The sequence below is a fragment of the Vipera ursinii genome, assembly GCF_947247035.1.
Source record: "Vipera ursinii genome assembly, chromosome: 3".
Classification (NCBI taxonomy): Eukaryota; Metazoa; Chordata; class Lepidosauria; order Squamata; family Viperidae; genus Vipera; species Vipera ursinii.
This window is the reverse complement of record NC_139516.1, coordinates 6,150,684-6,170,862: the sequence shown is the minus strand read 5'-3', so window position 1 is coordinate 6,170,862 and position 20,179 is coordinate 6,150,684. Positions and strand designations below refer to the sequence as shown.

At 44.9% G+C, this 20,179-nt stretch overlaps 1 protein-coding gene across 6 annotated transcripts in view; it reads right to left on the bottom strand.

Annotated features, from left to right (window-relative positions):
- PCMTD2 (protein-L-isoaspartate (D-aspartate) O-methyltransferase domain containing 2) overlaps positions 1 to 20,179 on the bottom strand; it is a 61,385-nt gene that overhangs the window by 25,514 nt on the left and 15,692 nt on the right. For 3 of the 6 annotated variants that reach the window (XM_083360953.1, XM_083360954.1, XM_083360956.1), the window contains exons 4-8: positions 16,385 to 16,487; positions 15,076 to 15,247; positions 14,620 to 14,743; positions 4,662 to 4,802; positions 4,077 to 4,353 (exon numbers count right to left, since the gene is read on the bottom strand). In XM_083360953.1, the coding sequence (XP_083217079.1) occupies positions 4,268 to 4,353; positions 4,662 to 4,802; positions 14,620 to 14,743; positions 15,076 to 15,247; positions 16,385 to 16,487 (626 nt within the window). In that variant the 3' untranslated portion in view covers positions 4,077 to 4,267. Of the gene's footprint in view, positions 1 to 1,009; positions 2,182 to 4,076; positions 4,354 to 4,661; positions 4,803 to 6,501; positions 9,872 to 14,619; positions 14,744 to 15,075; positions 15,248 to 16,384; positions 16,488 to 20,179 lie in introns of those variants that run through there. The other 3 variants (XM_083360952.1, XM_083360951.1, XM_083360955.1) reach the window with 2 other exon arrangements.

Here is a 20,179-nt window from a genome sequence, read left to right as displayed (position 1 = left end):
TATAGAATGAAAGGATAGAATATAAAATAGAATGAAAGAATAGAATAGAATAGAATAGAATAGAATAGAATAGAATAGAATAGAATAGAATAGAAGCTGGAAGGGCCCTTGGAGGTCTTCTAGTCCAGCCCCCTGCTCAAGCAGGAGAACTTATACCATTTCAGACAGGTGATTGTCTAGTTCTAGAGCTGAGAGGCAATTTATTGTCTCTTGATTGGCTACGAATTCAAAAAAATTAGCTTATTCCAGGGATCCTCCAGGCATTTTGGCAATTCTGTATTGGTTACATGTTCTTCAGTATATTAGTCCTCAAGTTACGACTGCTTAATGATTGTTCAACGTTACGACAGTGCTGAAAAAAGTGACTTACCAATGATTCTTGCACTTATGACCACTGTAGTCCCCAGGGTCATACAATCACTATTTACGACCTTCCCCCAGGCCAGGGGATGTCCAAGAAGCAAAGTCAATGGGGGATTCCCTTAATGATTGCATGTTTCATTTAACAACTGCAGTGACTTGGTTTTCTTTGCGGTGGCAAAAAAGGTTGCAAGATTGGATGCCGCTTATTTAACAAAACACACTGCTTAGCATTCCAGTCCCAATTGTGATCACCGAAGACTACCTGTAGATCAGTGTTTCTCAACCCCAGCAAGTTTAAGATTTGTGGACTTCAACTCCCAGAATTCCCTAGACTGCATGAGCAATTCTGGGTGTTGAAGTCCACATTTCAGTCGCAAATTAGAAAACCCCCCACCAGTATAAAGGTTGAACAGTGCATGGGGGGGGGGGTTAGCTTCCATCCTTGCCTGGTGGAAATAGGTGGAAATAATTCTCCGCTGGGTCCCCACCGCTATTATCCTGGACCACCACTCATTTTTTCCAGAATTATCTCTGAGGACACAGAATCAAATGTCACCCTTAGATTCACTTAGTAGATGATGGTGATCAGAATCAGAACTCCAGTGATTAGAAAGTTCTAATGTCCTTCATGATGAGACCACTGTTTTCCTTTTAAGGGATCCATATTTAAACCTCTCACGGGCAGAGATGACATATTTTTTTTGTATATATATTTTATTAGAATTTTTTTAACATAACATAAATTATTCATTAATTTGTAAACAATATGTTGTCTGGGTAACATTTATAAGACAGTCCTTAACAATTAATTTCTATGATCTATATTCCATATGCTAATTTCATTTGATTTCCCCTTTCCCCAAAGTATCTTTCTTTGCGAAACATTAGACGAAGACAATTCTCATTATTTTAATTAACAACAATTAAGTGTATAGTTTCAATAATCCTGTTTGTCATTTTAGTTGCCTTATTGTAAATCCTGTTACCGTGTTTATTTCAGCTTATTTCTCCCCCCAAATTTTAAATATTCTTACCAGTGACAATCTTTTCAACAGTTAACTATATTTACATTGGTGGATTTATGGCATGGGTCCGGAGTACCTTAGGGAGCACCTGCGGCCGGCGTCAACTTCCCTCCGCCCAGTACGCTCCCACAGAGAGGGCCTCCTCAGGGTGCCACCGGTCAGAGAATGCCGATTGGTGGCCCCCAGGGGGAGGGCCTTCTCTGTGGGTGCCCCTGACCTGTGGAACTGTTTACCGGTTGAGCTCTGGATGGCTCCCGACCTCCGCTCCTTCCGACGTGATCTAAAAACCTATTTGTTTGAACAAGCCGGCCTGGTCTGATGGGTTTGGGTTTTAATTAACTGCCCCCACCCTCCGTTCTTTCCGCCGGGACCTGAAGACCTGGCTCTTCGAGCTCTCTGGCCCAGGCTGAGAATATTTTTAATTTTAATTTTAACTGGGTTTTAATTCTCTCAGGGTTCTATTTAATTTCTTTTAATTTGTTTTAACATTTGTATTGACTGTTTTTTAAATGCCCTGTAAACCGCCTTGAGTCCTTCGGGAAAGGGCGGTATATAAATCTAAATAAAATAAAATAAATAATTGTGTTTTTAATGTTTTTTAATGTAATTTATTTACTGTACTTGGGCACCAGGGTTTAATCTGTTTTTAATTTTTGTATTTTGGTATTCTGGTATTTATTGCCCTGTTCACCGCCCTGAGTCCTTCGGGAGAAGGGCGGTATACAAATTAAATTAAATAAATAAAATAAATTCTGGTTTTTTGCCATATAAACCCTCTCATGCTTTTATATTTCTTAATCAATAAGTAAAAAAGTAGAAAGAGAAAAGAAAAGAGAGAGTCAAAAAAGAAGAAAAAAAGAAAAAAGAAGAAAAACAAGAAAAGGGAAACAAGAAAAAGAGACAAGAGCACTGAGATACAAAAAATAACATATAACTTAAAATATGTATCCCTCCTAATTTAATATATATTTATTCCCTCAATTTCTTATTCTTTTTGACCATAGCTAAGAATATATTTAATCTATTTAAACTTTAAGCCATTCCATTCAATAGTTCTAATCATCTAATCCTTTCTCATTCAAAACACATTTTTATGCTTTTCTTATCGTCGCATTTAAATAACTAAAACACTTGCTTTTGTTTAAATCATTTCAACTTTTTTTCAGAAAGAAAAAAAACATTATGTTAAGAAAAAAAATCATCCCTCTAAGACAGGGGTGTCAAACTCAATTTCAGTGAGGGCCGCGTCAGCATTGCGGTTGCCCTCAGGAGGCTGGGTGGGTGTGGCCTGGGTGGGCGTGGCCTACTTGATGGGCGTGGCTAAAGTGCGTATGGCCTACTGGGAGGGCATGGCCAGCTCTATATCGTTTGCATCAAGGGTGCCTATGGGGGCCCGGGCAGGAGTGGGACAGATCTGAGGGTCTCTGGCAGGAGGAGGGTCTCTGGGCCAGGGCCAAGGCAGTGGGGGCCGTTCCCTCACTGTTTCCAGGATGGTTTCACGGGCCGCATGAAACCACTTCGTAGGCCGGATATGGCCCCCGGGCCTTGTGTTTGACATGTCTGCTCTAAGAGTAGTATATTTCAAAGTTTTTGCATTTCTTTAGCCATATTCAAACAAATGTTTTTTTAAAGTATTCTTTCTGATAAGTTCCATCATCTATTTTCTGAATTTCCATTCTAGTCTTTTTTCTCTGGCCGTTGCCTTTCTTAATCAGTATGTTTTGCTGCATCATTTGTTTCCCTGTAAGGAATTTTTTCTCATTCTTTTCCTTATCTTCAAAGTTGCTTGGATGTGTTGAAATATTTCCCATTTGGATTAAATCATAATTTTTTATTTTATATGGTTCCATCTTCAAGTCTCTATCCTCAGAATTATGTTCAGTCATCTCTACTGTATTTTCCTGGGTAATTTCTTGGAGTGAAATTAAGTTGAAAATAAGTTGATTCATGCTCTCAAGGTTATTCTGCATTTCTATGTAGTTTAAAGTCATTGTCCTTTGAAATTGTTGCCTCTTATCATATGTTTCCTTTTGTGAAGTATTCATTGCTTCAGCTTTGTTACTCTCACTTTGTTTACACAGCTGCATTTTCTAAAAACTTTGATGGTCAGAGAAAAAAAATCCTCACCCACCAGCAGGTGTCAGCGTTTGCTCATTTTTCAGGTCTTTCTAGTCTTTTTTCTCTTTCTAAAGCAGGGGTGTCAAACTCAATTTCATTGAGGGCCACATCAGCATTGCGGTTGCCCTCAAGGGGCTGGGTGAGTATGGCCAAGGTGGGCATGGCCTACTGGGTGGGCATGGCTAGAGTGCATATGGCCTACTGGGTGGGCATGGCCAGCTCTACATCGTTCGCATCAAGGGTGCCTATGGGGGCCCGGGCAGGAGTGGGACAGATCTGAGGGTCTCTGGCAGAAGGAGGGTCTCTGGGCCAGGGCCAAGGCAGTGGGGGCCGTTCCCTCACTGTTTCCAGGATGGCTTTGCGGGCCACATGAAACCACTTAGTTGGCTGGATCCGGGCCCCGGGCCTTGTGTTTGACATGTCTGCTCTAAAGGGTAAGTTTTGCCGCTTCTGATAACCAAAAGGGAGGGAGCGGAATCCCCCTCCCCCTTTCCTTCTTCGGAGATCTCTTATTTTGGAGACTTTCTTCTTCAGGAAAATAAGTAGGATAGAGAAAATCAATATTCTTACCCAGATTCAAGCATGCTGTTTTAAATCCGCTTAATTTAAGAGCTTGTGACTTCTGTTGTTTCCAACTGTGGCTGAACCTGCAGTTAGTCAGCCCTTTCTTCTGTTGGTTTCTGGGGGGCTTCTCCTGGACCATTCGGAGAGACCACCATCTCTCCTAAGTCCCTGAAATTTCCTTCGTTCATTCCACCCCTTCAGAGTGGGTTCTGGCCCCTTAGGGTCCCCAACAAAAAGAAATTCCAGCCGAAGGATTCGGCATTCTGAATCTTCAGACTGCTTGCTGGAAAAGGAACAGGAAGTCAGAGATGACATTTTTAATCTATCGCTTTGACTTATAGGAGTGGACTGATGGGTTTTAATCACAGCTTTGTTTTTTGGCTTCTATGCTATATAGATGACAGAATAAGAGAGCTGGGACCTTGGAGGTCATCTAGTCCAACCCCCTGCTCAGGCAGGAAACCCTATACCATTTCAGACAAGTGGCTGTCCGGTCTCTTAAAAATCTCTAGTGATGGAGCACCCACAACTTCTGGAGGCTACATAGGTAAATAGGCAGACCGACAAACAGAATAGAGTGGAGATGCTTGCCTCCCACATGGAAGTTTGAGAGTCCAATCCTAGATAGCGGCAGAGGCTTCTCTCCCAGGGTGTAAACAGAAAATATCTGCTGCAAACTCCATGTGGCATCAGGAAGGGCATCCAGCCAGTAAATATAAATGTTGAGTCGCCCTGACGAATTAAGAGATTACAGAGTCATATAAAGACAGATAGCCAGTGTGCTGTTACATCAGCTATAAAGTATTATGCAGTGCATATTGTGCTGCCACCATGTGGTTGTTTGGGAAATTACAACATTTATGTTAATTTGTTCAGCCAACCCCTCCCATTTGTGACGTACTTCCTCCTTCTTAACCCTGAATGTTCTTTCACTTCCTGCCACCATCTCACATGCGGTGGTCTCTACATGCTAGGACCATTACTGTTTTTGACCTTGAAATACCGTCCATTTCATCATCTACCACGCCTTGTCTGCTGCAATCTTCTCTGCATGCAAATAAAGGTTCTTCTGGATGATAAAAAGGTAATTTCATGAGTTATGCTATCTGGCAAAGGCTGTTAGCAGTGATAGTATCCACTTATACAGGCCAGGCACAGGGGGTCTCAACAAGGGGAGACATCCTTAAACAACAGTTAAGAGTCAGAATAGCCAGAATTATATAAAAAGATAGATAGGTATAAAGGTAAAGGTAAAGGTTCCCCCGCACATGCGTGCTAGTCGTTTCTGACTCTAGGGGCCGGTGCTCATCTCCGTTTCAAAGCCGAAGAGCCAGCGCTTGTCCGAGGACATCTCCGTGGTCATGTGGCTGGCATGACTAGACGCCAAAGGCGCACGGAACGCTGTTACCTTCCCAACGTAGTGGTCCCTATTTTTCTACTTGCATTTTTACGTGCTTTTGAACTGCTAGGTTGGCAGAAGCTGGGATGAGTAACAGGCGCTCACTCTGTTACACGGCACTCGGGATTCGACCTGCCAAACTGCCGACCTTCTGATCGACAAGCTCAGCGTCTTAACCCACTGAGCCACCGCGTCCCTTATAGATAGGTAGATTGATCTATATAGATATAGTAGATAGATAGATAGATAGATAGATAGATAGATAGATAGATAGAGGCAATTTGGAAATAAAACTCTGTTTGGTTATCAATGACAGACATTCGCAGACGCAGAACATTTATTATACACATTAGAAAACTACAACATTGCCATCGAAAATCCCGCCAAATGTGAAGATGCCAAAGGAGTACGGCTAGTGAAATTCATGGAGCATGGTTCAACCATCAATTCAGAAGTCTATTGTGAAACGTTACAAAAACTCAAGATGAGCCATCCATAACAAGCATCGGGGCCTGCTGAATTCCGGTGTGGTGTTGGTTCATGACAATGTTCCCCCGCACACTGCTAGACGCAGAACTTTTGAAGCAATTCTGTTGGGATGTTTTTGATCTCACAAACACACACACCCATAGCCCAGATTTGGCGCCGAGCGACTACTACTAAGGAATTTCAAACTTTATAAGACGTTATGACAAGTGCCTCAGTTTGAATGGCGATTATGCCAAAAAGTAATGCAATGTTGTAGTTTTCTAATGTGTGTAATAAAAGTTCTGTATCTGCGAGTGTCTGTCACTGATAACCAAACAGAGGTTTACTTCCGAATTTCCTCATAGGTACATATATAATTTAATATTTGCTGATTTGCTCTTGAAGTGTATATTAAGTAAATATGTGTTGTGTTCTTTCTTTGACAGTAGGAGCTGTTTCAATTGGGAATGTTCTCTAAGATTTAGAATAGAATAAAATAGAATAGAGCTGGAAGGGACCTTGGAGGTCTTCTAGTCCAGCCCCCTGCTCAAGCAGAATTTATACCATCTCAGACAGGTGATTGTCCAGTCTCTTCTTAAAAATCTCCAGTGATGGAGCGCCCATGATTTCTGGTGGCAAGCTGTTCCACTGGTTGATTGTCCTCACTGTCAGGAAGTTTCTCCTTAATTCCAGGTTGCTTCTCTCTTCACCATAATCCGGCCATCCACCACACTTACTTTGAAGGCCAATTCTGAAAGTTAGTGTGATAACAATGGGGGGAAAAATGCACAGAATGTGTTCCCAGCATGAAGCACCAACACTACTGCTTAAGGTGGAACCATTTTTATTGACACAGACATGTATTTTGCTAAAACTCTGTATTTTTGAAACCACTTCTTTCCAATGTTCTCCATGCTTCAGAAATAACTTTGCTTTTCCAATCTTAATCTCTAAGCTATTTACATCTTTAACTACTTTAGGAAAGCAAAACCTTTTTGCAAAGGGGTACAACTTGGCAATTCTATCCGAAGCTACCAAAAAAAGGATGCTTATGAGAAGCCGGAAACAATAAACATCTGAGGGAATCGCGATACATTTTGCAAGAACAGATGTCACAGGCCATGTTAGTTTGCTAAAACACACCGACTGGGTTAACCAGTGTGTGTGTGTATATGCTGGTGTATAGGAATACCGCACTGACAATTCCTCTTCTGTTACAATATTAAAAGCCTATGTTATTTCGCAGTTATGCTGTCACCCAAACACACATTTTTCTACCTTCGTATATTGATAAAAACAACTGAACAAATCACAATGGCTCACAAATCTTTCACCCCAAACAAGAGAAAAAGGCTCCATAAAATCCTTGTGGGTTTTTTTTCTCTGAAAAAAAATATGAATTCTAGATCATTCTTAACGGAGAAGATGAAGAAAAACTTTCACGCAGTAACTTTGACTATTCTTTCTTGAGACAACTCAAGAACAAATGGAAAGAATTAAAGTTGAGGGAAAGAATGCCTCTTTTGGGGCAGAGTTTTATGAATGCTGAAAGAAGAATGCTCACTCAATTGTGACGATTAAACCCAAGTCACCGAGAAGAACTTTGTAGATTCTTTGATAAACAGCTTTCTGGACCATGAAAACTTGAGTGTACCACAGGGAAGACACCTATTATGTCAAACTTGATGGCCGTTCACCCAAAATAATAATAGCCTAAAAGGCTCGACAGACCGACTCAGTGGAAGAAAAAAACGATACAGAGCATTTAACAATTAACAGCATCATTCAGAGCAGAAGGGAAGATACAGAGAAGGAACTCAGCATGTTAACTGCATCATCAAGGACAGAGCTCTAACAAACGATTGTTATTGTTGACGCAAAGCTTCAGATGACACAACATGAAATGCAACACTGCACAGGCAATAATGGCTAGGCTAGCGGTCTCCCCGATGGGAATTACAAAGCACAGGTCGATTCGGCTTCTGCTAAACCACAGGACTTCGCTCTTATGCTGTGCGTTCAGAATGAGAACAGCTGCTTGTCAGAGATAAAAAGCACGTTTTTGCCTGCTTGAGTCTCCATTTCAACCTGGAATAAAAAAATCAGCCCCAGGGTCTCTTGTTTTCTAACTTAGCCAGCCAGGCCATGAATATCGAGAAGTTAGATGAAGTTAAAAAACGTCCCACGGGAAATCTATAAGCGGACGGAAAAACTACCGTAAGCCCCCTTGGGGAATATCGGATGATTCTGCTCAATATTTCAGCTGGAGGGGGAAAAAAAAAATAGCCTAAATTTTTTTTAATGAGAGTTACTGCTTCTGCTCACTCTAAATTCCAGCCTAAGAGCAATCTACTTTTCCGAATAAGGATTGACGTGTTACAGGACATTTAAAAAGTCTTGTGCCGTGTTTTCCAAGCAAGCTTTACCGTAGCCTGTACCCAGAAAAGGGGGAAGTGAACCTATAGCTGAATTTTTAGCCTTTCTGCTAAAGCAGAGGACCCTGGGGGGGGGTGGGTTAAAAACACTGGCAGTTTTCTCCAGGCACTCCCCGTTTAGAGAACCAACGACCTCAATTCAAACAAGGCGCCCCGTTTTCCCTCCGTAACATACTTGATTCAACCCCTTGATAACAGACCTTGGAAAAGGCCCGGGGGGGGGGGGTGGAGGAACTGCTTCCTTCTCTTACTCATCTCCATCACCACCTGAAATCCTTGTGGGGAATGATAAACCCAACCGATTTTCAGGCGAGCAAGTCGAAAGCCAGACTTCTGCAGCTTAAGGTGTCGTAATTCCGGCTGTTCCTGCTTAAGCCACAGAAACACACACACACACACAGCCTCTTTCTCTCTCTTTTTAATCGCACAGGAGAATCTCTTTGGGGGGGTCTTCCCAGATCATCATCTCTGCGGATGGTTCCCCTTCTTGCAAATGCGGCATAAACATCCGATGGGGGAAAACGACCCTAGTTTGTTCAGCGGAGGCCCGCGCCCCCCCCAGCCCACTCGCCAATAAGATTTATTTTATTTTCCCCACTAGATCGTTGTAGATACGAGGCCGAGCGGCTCAAATTCAACTCGTTTTTCTGTTTTGCGGGCCAATCCACACATTTGGGTTCCTGCCAAACTAATTCCCGAAACTGCTTCCTGGAGGAGAGGAGCAAGCGAACCAAACAAAGAGACAAAAAGACGGTTTGAGATATTCACAGGTATTTCAGCAAACGTGTGATTATCTTTTTTCCTTATAGGGTTGTTGTTGGTTTTTTTTAAAACCCGGCATGAAGCCCTCACTTCCGTCAAGAACACGGGGACCAGCTCGCCACAGCCTCTTCCCCCACCAAGGTAGTTCTGCTTAGGACAAAACCGGAGCGCACAAATCAAGGGAAAGGATCTGGGGGAAAACAAAACAAAACAGGCTATCCCATTTTAAATTCCTGGCAGGCGTGTTTCCCCAGCTGGTTCTGTTAAAAGGCAAGCAAGTGGTGTTGGTGTCTGTCAGCCTCCTGAGTGTTTTACTGTCCTGCCTCCCTCCCTGACCAACGAACGCTCCCCAGGCTCCTATTTTTCTCTGTAATAAAGCAGGTAATATTTCAACGGGTCGGGAAGAGGCAGGCCGAGGATCTTCTCTCTCAAGCTGTATGTAGGCGGTTCGGGCTTCAGTTCCGGAAGAGATTTTTCCACCTCTTCCCTGCAATCTTCCTCCAATTCCTCACAGTGATTATCCTCCAAAGGGTTGGAGATCCGGCTTGCAAAGACCTCTTTGTCCAAGAAGACAATGGTTTCCATCCGGCGGTGCCGGACGCGGCGCCGTTTAAACCTCGGCGGGTTTCGGAGGCCGTTGCCGTTTTTGCTGGCTCGGTCTTGGTGGATCAGCTTTTTAATGGTGCCGCGGATGGCAATCCGAGCCAGGTCCTGCAGGCTGCGAACCACCACAGGGGCTGGAGATGGGAAAGAGGAGAAGGGAACAGCTGGGGAGTCTGCATTTGGAGCCAGAAACTATACCTAGCTGAGGGTAGAAGAGACTAAACGGATGGCAGAGAATATCTGTGGCTCAGGATTGAACTGAACGGTCCCTGGTACTCTCTGAGCTTGGTGCTCTTCTTGCAGACGTTTCATTAAGCAAGCTAACAGAATAATGGAGTTGGAAGAGACCTCAGAGGTCTTCTGGTCTGACCCCTGCTTAAGCAGGATATCCTACACCCGTGGTGGCGAACCTATGACACGCGTGCCGCAGGTGGCACACAGAGCCCTCTCTGTGGGCACGCACACCGTCGCCCCAGTCCTAGGCCTTCAGCTGGGTTTTATAAAACCTTTCCGCTTTAGGCCTCCGCCAGCCGTGTGTAAAAAAAAAAAAAGGTTCAATCAATCAATTTCAACTTCTCGCGGGTAAAAAAAAAGATCTCGCAAAGTTGGAATTGCTTGATTGAAGTTTTTAGTCCCACCCAGTCTGCCGTTACCACCACAGCCACGCCCACCCAACGGGCCACGCCCACCCAATGGGCCACACCTGGCCAACTGACCACACTCAGACAATGGGCCGAAGATACATAAGTGGGTTTTGGGTTGCAGTTTGGGCACTCGGTCTCTAAAAGGTTCGCCATCACTGTCCTACACCATTCCTATACCGGAGATATTCGATACAAGATGGGCGAAGCAATACATTTCTCTAATAAATCAATCAAAATAAATTTCGGACAAATAGCTGTCCAGTGATGGGGCACTCACAACTTCTGAAGGCAAGCTGCTCCACTGATTTGTTCTCACTGTAACATTACCAGACCTAGGAGGAGGTGGGGACGCTCTCTCTTTATATGCAAATGAGTTGTGACAAGCCTAATCAAGGAGCTATCAAGAACATTCCCACCAACACTGCTCGAGCAAGCCACTTGCATGTGTGCAGGGCACAAGCTAACAAGCCCAGAGAGCACCAAGGACCTCACAATCTTCCTCCTCCTCTGCAAACTCCCCTCCCTTCGGGCACTGATGATGTTGCCTAGTTGAGTCATGAAGTGTCTGCAAGAAAACCACCCAGCTGAGGGAGCCCCAAGGACTCAGCGGAAATTAAACCAATCGAAAAGGTACAGCAATCTGATCAAGGAGCTGGGGGCCCCTTGGGAGAAATCTACCGTATGCCGGTCAAGAGCAGAGATTGGTCTCTGACTGGTCTCTACGTCTTCCAAAGCAAAGCAGGACAAGAGGGGACTGATCTCTTGAGCAACTAGAATGGCTACAACATCAATAAGATGATGATGATGATGATTATAATAATACCACCACCACCACCTGGTTGATACCTAGGATGCTGGCAGCAACCCCTGTCAACCATTAAGGCCAATCAATTTGAAAGTTCAGTTGACTGAGGTTCATGTTTAATGAATAAAAGTTTTATAATAATGATGATGATGATGATGATGATGATGGTGATGATGACGTGTAACAGTGAGACCCATTGTCATCGGGGCACTGGAAACTATGTCCAAAAACTTTGCAAAACACATCAAGAAATTGCAGCTTCCTGCAATAACTCCAGCAAAGCTACAAAAAACCGCGCTACTCAGAACATCTTACATTTTAAGGAGATACCTGGTTGATACCTAGGATGCTGGCAGCAACATGTGTCAACCATTAGTGCCAGTCAATTTGAGTCTTTAGTTGACTGAGTTTCATGTTTAACGAATAAAAGTTAATAATAATAATAATAATAATAATAATAATAATAATAATAATAATAATAATAATAATAATAATAATAGTTGTTGTTGTTGGAAGGGACCTTGGAGGTCATCTAGTCCAACCCCCTGCTCAGGCAGGAAACCCTATATCATTTCAGACAAATGGGTTTCCAGTCTCTTCTTAAAAACCTCCAGTGTTGGAGCATTCACCGCTTCTGGAGGCAGGTTGAGCTATTGCAGTATAATAATGGCTGTCATGTTAACCTTACCATCTTCTCTGGCTTCCTGCTGTCTGAATTTGGCACACTCCCAAATAGATAAATAGGTATCACTTCGGCGGGAAGGTAACAACAGTGCTGTGCAAAGTCATGCTGGCCACTTGGAAACTAGTCAAGGAGAGAAGCAACCTAGAACTAAGGAGAAACTTCCTGACAGTGTGGACAATTAACCAGTGGAACCACCTGCCTCCAGAAGCTGTGAATGCTCCAACACTGGATGTTTTTAAGAAGAGACTGGACAGCCATTTGTCTGAAATGGTATAGGCCAGGGGTAGGCAACCTTGGCTCTTTTATGACTCATGGACTTCAACTCCCAGAATTCCTGAGCCAGCCGTGCTGTCTTTGAGTGGGCGTGGCCCATTGGGTGGGCGTGGCTGCGGTGGAAATGACAGACTGGGTGGGACTAAAAAGTTCAATCCATCAATTCCAACTTTGCAAGATCTTTTTTTTCCCCACAAGAAGTTGAAATTGATTGATTGATTGAACCTTTTTTTTTTTTTTTTGCACACGGCGGCAGAGGACTAAAGCGAAAAGGTTTTTATAAAACCCAGCGGAAGGCCTAGGACTCTGCGTGCCACCTGTGGCACTCGTGCCATAGGTTCGCCACCACAGGGCTATACGATTTATACCTTTCTCCCAGCTTCCCCGCCATTAGGGCTCACTCGGCTGATTGCGGGTGGGGTGTTGGGGTTTATATCCTCCTGATGTTGCAAGTATTTACGGGCAATGTCGTGATTAAACCCTTTTTAAAGATTTACTGAGAGCCCAGGCTTCTCTCTCGGTGTTCTCCTTCTTTGGTTATACCTACCGGAAAACCCTTGGTGGAGCAGTGGGCTAATGCCTCCTTAAGTAACACCAGCTGCCTGCAATCAGTGCAGGTTCGAGTCCCACCAGGCTCAAGGTTGACTCAGCCTTCCATCCTTCCGAGGTAGGTAAAATGAGGACCCAGATTGTTGGGGGCAATTAAGCTGACTTTGTAATAATGCCGCTTGGGTGTGTGTGTGAAAGCCCTAATAAGCAGGCATATAGATAGAATGAAGGCTATTGCTAAGCACATTGATTTGTGCTTCTTAGATTGTAAGCCACCCTGAGTCTTCGGAGAAGGGCGGGATATAAATGGGATTTTAAAAAAAAATTGTAAATCAGGGGTTGTCATGCAGATTAATGGGAAGCGGGGTTAAACTGGTTCAGGCTTGGGCTGGTAAAGATTCGGAATCAAACTCTCTCTCTTCATGGTGGAGTTCCTGGGGGGAGGGGGCCCCACCGCTTTTACTCATCTTAGCCCAGAGGTCCCCAACCTTTTGGGCACCGGGGACCGGTTCCGTGGGGAGAGGTTTTTCCCGGGGACCGGAGGGTGCGTGGTTTTGTGTGCTGCCTGCATCTCGCGGATGGGGCTTTGCTTGTTTGTGCGGCCCGATTGCTGGCATGCTGCGGCCCGGTACCGGTCCATGGACCGGGGGGTTGGGGACACCCCCCCTGTCTTAGCCTATTTCTTTGGGGCATGGAAAAAGGAGTGGAGATCCTGGTTCCAGGTGAGCTAAACAATCCAGCCCATTATGCCAGTGGAAAACGTGGTACTCTGTGTATGTATTTATTTTACCTGTTTATAACCTGCCTTTATTATTTTTTATAAATAACTCAAGGCAGCAGACTTTCCTAATACTCCTCCCTCCTCCTATTTTTCCCAAAAGCCTCTGAGGTTGGTTAGGCTGACAGAAACTGGGCCAAGGTCACCCAGATGGCTTTCACCCCTGCGACGGGACTAGAGTTCAAAGTCTCCTGGTATTTAACCCCAACCCCCCCCCCCCAGCTGCCTTTCCTGTCTAAGGCGGGGTTAGAACTCAGGAGTCTCCTGATGATTGGCCCAAAGACACCCCACTGCCTTTTATTATCTTAAGGCAGGACTAGAACTCACTTCCTCCTAGTTTCTAGGCTTAAGCATTAGACCCAATCTTCAAAATGGAATGAAAGTAACTGTGAGAGGGATCTTGGGAGTCCTAGTGGACAATCACTTAAATAGAAGCTGCCGTCTGCTGCAGCTGCCAAAAAAGCCAACACAGTGCTAGGCTGCATTAACAGAGGGACAGAATCAAGATCACGTGAAGTGTTAATACCACTTTACAAGGCCTTGGTAAGGCCACACTTGGAATCCTGCATCCAGTTTTGGTCACCACCATGTAAAAAAGATGTTGAGACTCTGGAAAGAGGGCAGAGAAGAGCAACAAAGATGATCAGGGGACTGGAGGCTAAAACTTATAGGGAACGATTGCTGGAATTGGGTATGTCTAGTTTAATGAAGAGAAGGACGAGGGGGGACATGATAGCAGTCTTCCAATATCTCAGGGGCTGCCCCAAAGAAGAGGGAGTCAATCTATTTTCCAAAGCGCCTGAAGGCAGGACAAGAAGCAAAGAATGGAAACTGACCAAAGAGAGAAGCAACGTGGAACTAAGGAGAAACTTCCTGACAGTTAGAACAATTAATCAGTGGAACAACCTGCCACCAGAAGCTGTGAATGCTCTGACACTGGAAGTTTTTAAGAACAGATTGGACAGCCATTCGACTGAAATGGTATAGGCCAGGTTTCCTGTCTCAGCAGGGGTCAGATTAGATGACCTGCAAGGTCCCTTCCAACTTTATATTATTATTATTATTATTATTATTATTATTATTATTATTATTATTATTATTATTATTATTATTATTAAACAGAGGCAGGGGAGATGTGGCTGACTTACGCAAATGAACCAGTTTCGACTTTCCTGAATCTGAATGGTTGGGTTGGATTAGAGGAGCAAAAGAAACAGCCAAGATTTTCTTGGTCTCCCAGGCTGAAGGGCCTGTTCGAGTAATCTTGGTCAGCTGCATTGAAAGAGAAAAGCAGTAGATTAAACGTGTGCTACAGCAGAAATCACGGAACACCTCCCCACCCCACCCCTTCTCTGCTCCAGTTTCTGGCTCTCAAAGTGGAGCAGATACATGACAAATATCTAACCATACTATATACACGTATGCATAGACCCACACTCCCTACATATAGATAACAAATAAATATTAAATACCGTCCATCTCGGTCATCTCGGATCAATTTAACCTCCCTTTCGTTTGTTTCTCGGCAGGGAGCTCTTTATGGGATTTTAAAAGAACCCAAACAGTGTCGGAGACAGTAAAGACACCCGTCCCCACCGGCCAACCTTCTCCTCCAGGGGCATGACGAGAATCCCGCCGACTTTCAGCAAGTTCTTCATGTAATCTTCGTGCTCCTTCTGGACGCCGGCTCCACAGTACACGCGGTCGTATTGAGAGGAGTCCGGAGAGATTTCTAAGCAGTTTCCAGAGACAAAGGAAGGCTCGCAGAATTCAAACCTAGGAAGGAAGGAAGGAAGGAAGGAAGGAAGGAAGGAAGGAAGGAAGGAAGGAAGGAAGGAAGGAAGGAAGGAGGGTTGTGAATGAGACTTCAACGCAGCACGAGAATTCAACAGGGAGAGCAGTTTATTTTCATTTAGATTTTTCTTTACCCCACGCGTTATAAATAACTCGAGTCAGCGAACAGACTTAATACTCCTTTCTTCGCCTGTGTTTCGCCAACAACAACCCTGTGAGGTGGGGTGGGCTCAAGAGAGAGGGACTGGCCCACAGTCATCCAGCTGGCTTTTCATGCCTGAGGTGGGATTAGAAATCGCACTCCTAGTGGTCGGCCCATAGTTATCCAGCCAGCTTTCATGCCTAAGGTGGGACTAGAACTCCCAGTCTCCTGGTGAGTGGCCCGAAATCACCCACCTGGCTTTCTTGCCTAAGGCGGGACTAGAACTCAGTGTCTCCTGGTGAGTGGCTCAAGGTCACCCACCTAGCTTTCATGCCTAAGGCGGGACTAGAACTGACACTCTCCTAGTGATCGACCCGTAGTTACCCAGCCAGCATCCATGCCTAAGGTGGGACTAGAACTCACAATCTCCTGGTTTCTAGGGTGATGCCTTAACGACTATATCAAACTGGTTCATTTGCATCACACGTAGGGTTAGATTATGGGCTGGTTAAGGCAAGACCCTTCAGATAGTTTGGATAGCAACTCACCCAGCCCTGCCCTGGACTGTCCTTGAAAGCCACAGGGCTGCCCATAACCTGCAGTGCCCATCTACCATTGACCTCTCTTTACAGTGCTATTATTTCCAGAACTGTTATAATTGGCCCTCTCCAAAAGACCTTGGCCAGCTTGTAATGTCCCATACATAATAACCACCCAGGAAAAATAAACTTAAACATACTATAGGGGTCCCCTTAAGCCCAAGCCAGATCTTAATCTTTCGGAACCCAAAGTGTGTGTGTCTGTGTGTGTGTGTGTGTGTGTGTGTGTGTAGCTAGCTTAGCTGGGTGGCTGAACAAGTGACTGCTGAATAAGGACCACTTGTATTTGTCTTGGATTCACTTCCTTCTAGAACTAGGAATTAACATCTGAAGAGTAGGACTTTTTTTGGGGGGGGGGGGAAATCTGCTTTTACTTACTTGTCAAAGCTGTCACTTGTCCTGATGAAGAAGTCCAGTTTCTGCTTGGCGTATTCTATAACGTCCGCGTGAAGTTCTACGCCATGATTTATTCCAAAGGGACCTAGATGTTTAAAGAGTACCAAACAGACCGTGATGAAAGGCAGGAAAAACACAGACTCGGGGTCAACGAGTTCCCTCCAGCTTGAAAAACAAACCAAGGCAGAGTTATTGCAACTCGCTGGCCTATTACGGGCAGGCGCTTATTTAAAGGGGCACGTAAACCAATTCTTTAGTTTTACCAACTAGTAGAATTGAACTGCCGCGTGGATGAAAAGTGTACAGGTAAGTCGTCCTTGGGGAGTCTCAATCCTCCAGGTCATGGTTGTCCCGAAAGGTGACTGCCTTTTCTCTTTGAAAATGTTTCGCTCCAATTACCTTTCGAAAAAAAGCATCTTTGGGACAGTACCGGTAGTCCTCGACTTTACGACCAAAATTTCTGGTCGCTAAGCAAGGCGGTGGTGAAGTGAGTTGCCTCCGATTTTACGACCAGCCGTTGCTAAGTGAATCACAGGGTTGTTAAGTGAATCGTCATAAACCATCATAAACACCTGCCAGTTGCCGAGCGCCTGAATTTTGATCGCGTAATTGTGGGGCAGGGGGTCTTCAAACTTGGCGACTTTAAGACTTGTGGACTTCAACTCCCAGAATTCCTCAGCCAGCCCTTAGGACTTGTTGAAGTCCACAAGTCTTAAAGTTGCCAAGTTTGAAGAGCCCTGTTGTGGGGTTACTGCAATGGTTGTAAGCGCGAGGACTGGTTCATTCCCCCCCCCCCAGCGCCATTGTAACTTCAAAGAGTTGTTAAACCAATGGTTACACGTTGAGGACTGCCTGTGTAGAACAACTAAAAGGATGCAGAAGAATTCTTTGTATTTCACTGGGAAAACCAATCAAGCCCTGAAGAAATGGCAGACGACGACGTATGGAGAGGGGAAAAAAAATAAATAAGACAGATGCAGGAAACAGAATTTTGATTTTTGAAAGAACCCCTATTTATAGCCTCTGAGTTTCAGGCGTTGCGGGTGTATAGGTAATTCTCAACTTGCAGTCCGAGTTTAGTGACTGTTCATTTAGCGGCCATTCAAAGTTACAACAGCCCTGAGAATAGTGATGTTGAGAGAAAAATCTTCCTCAGGGTCCAGTCCCAGCCGGGAATAATCAAAACATGGAGACTGCTTTAGAAAAGAAGGTTGCAGTTTATCGAAGAGGAGAGCCAGACAGAAAGATGGCTGTGGGGAAAAAAACAACTGACCACATGTAGCAGGGAGGGGTGGGTTTTTATACCTTCTTGGGCTTTTGTCTGGAGTTGTTCCTGTGGTGTGATGAACTTTGACCTGAGTCTGAGTGTGCCTTTCTGGTATTCTGAAGGTGGTGGGTTAATCCTATTATGTCCCAAAGGTCATATCCTGCTTCCCTGTGGCTGTAGCTGATGGCTACGTCCTCTGTTGGATTTTTTGGTGTGAGCGATTGTTGATTCTAGGGATCTTTGTCTTTCTAATCCCATCAGCTTGCTGGCTGCAATCTTTCTGACAAGATGATCACATCTGCATTTCTGCAGACCTGGTTTCGGTTTGGGGCAGAGACACTTGGGGGGTTGCCTTTTTAATATTTCCCAAAATAGTTCTTTTCCTGGATTCTTCCCACAGCGACTTATCAATGTTTTTCACTCTTACAACTGTTGCAGCATTCCCCACGGTCGCGTGATCAAAATTCAGACGCTTGGCAACTGGTTCATAGTTACGACGGCTGCAGTGTCTCGGGATCATGTGATCCCCTTTTATGACCTTCGGACAAGCAAAGTCCATGGGGGAAGCCGGATTCGCTTAACATTTTATTAACCGAACGACTGCAGTGATTCACTTAACAACCGTGGCAAGAAGTGTCGTAAAATGGGGCAAAATTCACTTAACAAATGTTCCCCTTGGCAACAGAGATTTGAGGCTCAATCGTGATGGTAAATCGAGGGCTACCCATGTTCACCTTATTTTCAGTTTCCTAGACTATTTATAAAGGTCCTTAATGTTTTTCTAGAAACTTTTCTTTAAAATATTGTTTACGGCAGGGCTTTTCAACCAGTGGTATGGGTACCACCTCTGGTACATTGGCACCTGGCAGGTGGTACACGACCATCCTAGAATAGTGGTAGCAGGGGAGGGGAATGAGCTGAACCGGTGGCAGCACCGCACAAGCCTGAGCGAGAGACGGTTGGAGCTGCAGGGCTGTCAGGGCTCAGCGGAAGCGCCAGGATCAGCGCCAGGCTCCAGCTGAAGCTCAGCGCTGATCCTGGCGCTTCTGAGCCCAGAAGAAGCACCGATCAGCTGGAATGTTGCAGCATCTCCAGGGTCTTGTGATTTACATTCAGATGCTTGGCAACTGATTCATGTTTATGACGGTCACAGTGTCCCAGGGTCATGTGAAGTGACCAAAACCTGCTGCAACCACACAGCAGATTGGGGGGGGGGAATAAAAACCAAACACCACCCCCACTCCACCCCCGCTGCCAATCCTCAACAGAAATGCTCCCAACAATGAAAACCTCGGACAGGAGGAAGAGCGCCGCCGGGCGGGCAGGCAGGTGTCTTGCTCAGCTGTGGCTTGGGGGGGCACTTTTTTCAGTGCCATTGTAACTTCGAACAGTCACTAAGAGAACTGTTGTAAGTCGAGGACTACCTGTACTTCATCATTTTTTTCCTTTTTTGTTTGTTTGTTCATCATGTTTTTGACACCTTGCTAGGTGACCGGTGGTCCTCGGATGTCGCCATATCCTAAAAGTGGTACAATGGGTGATAAGGTTGAAAAGCCCTGGTATATGGATGTGATGTTATACACAAGAGGTAGCCGAAAGTGGCCTTTAATTGTTGGGACTTTTAGAAGCAGCTTTTCTTTATTTATTTTTTCTCACTTTGCTAACCCTGAACAGAGAGACTAGAAACTTGTCAGCTCTTGTGGTGCAACACAGACAACATTCTTGGGTTTCGAATTTGCCGTTCTTCCGAAACTTTCACAATAACCTCTGCAGATGTCCGTGGGCAGGACGCTGATCCTGGCGCTTCCGCTGAGCCCTGACAGCCCTGCGGCTCCAACCGTCTCTCGCCCAGGCTTGTGCCGAGCTTCCACCGGTTCAGCTCATTCCCCTCCCTCGCTACTACTTTTCTAGGATGGTCACGTACCACCTGCCAGGTGCCAATGTACCACAGGTGGTACCCGGACCACTGGTTGAAAAGCCCTGGCCTAATACACTGGTAAATGCTTGCTCGGAGGAAGCTGGATTCTGAAATCTCCGCTCCTTGCACAATATATTAAAACACAATTCTCCACCTTTCTAATTTTGTCATGAATCATATTCTCCAATTAATTTAAAGAATCACTTTCCCTTCCACCATATCTTCTTAGTTAGAGATGGCCTTGAAAAGGGCAATCCTACTCATCCCCCCTCCTAACTTTAAACTAAAACAATACACAAGTTTAACATATGAAATAGCTACTTCATCTCTTGTCAAGCAATAACCTTCGGTGTTAGCAGCGTTGACAACGGACAGCCAAAAGGCTGGATGTGGGCCGGGAGCCATAAAATGCCCAGGTGTGCCGTAGGGCCTGGTAATTAAACTGTTCCCACTTGTTCCGGAGTGGAAACTCTGCACACTCTTATTTTCTTGTGTATCTGGAGTCTGCAGGGGGCAGAGGAGGAGGATTTTCTCCTTCTCCAGAACTAAGCTTTGAAATAAAACTTCGGGTTCCCCTCTGGACCATAGCTGA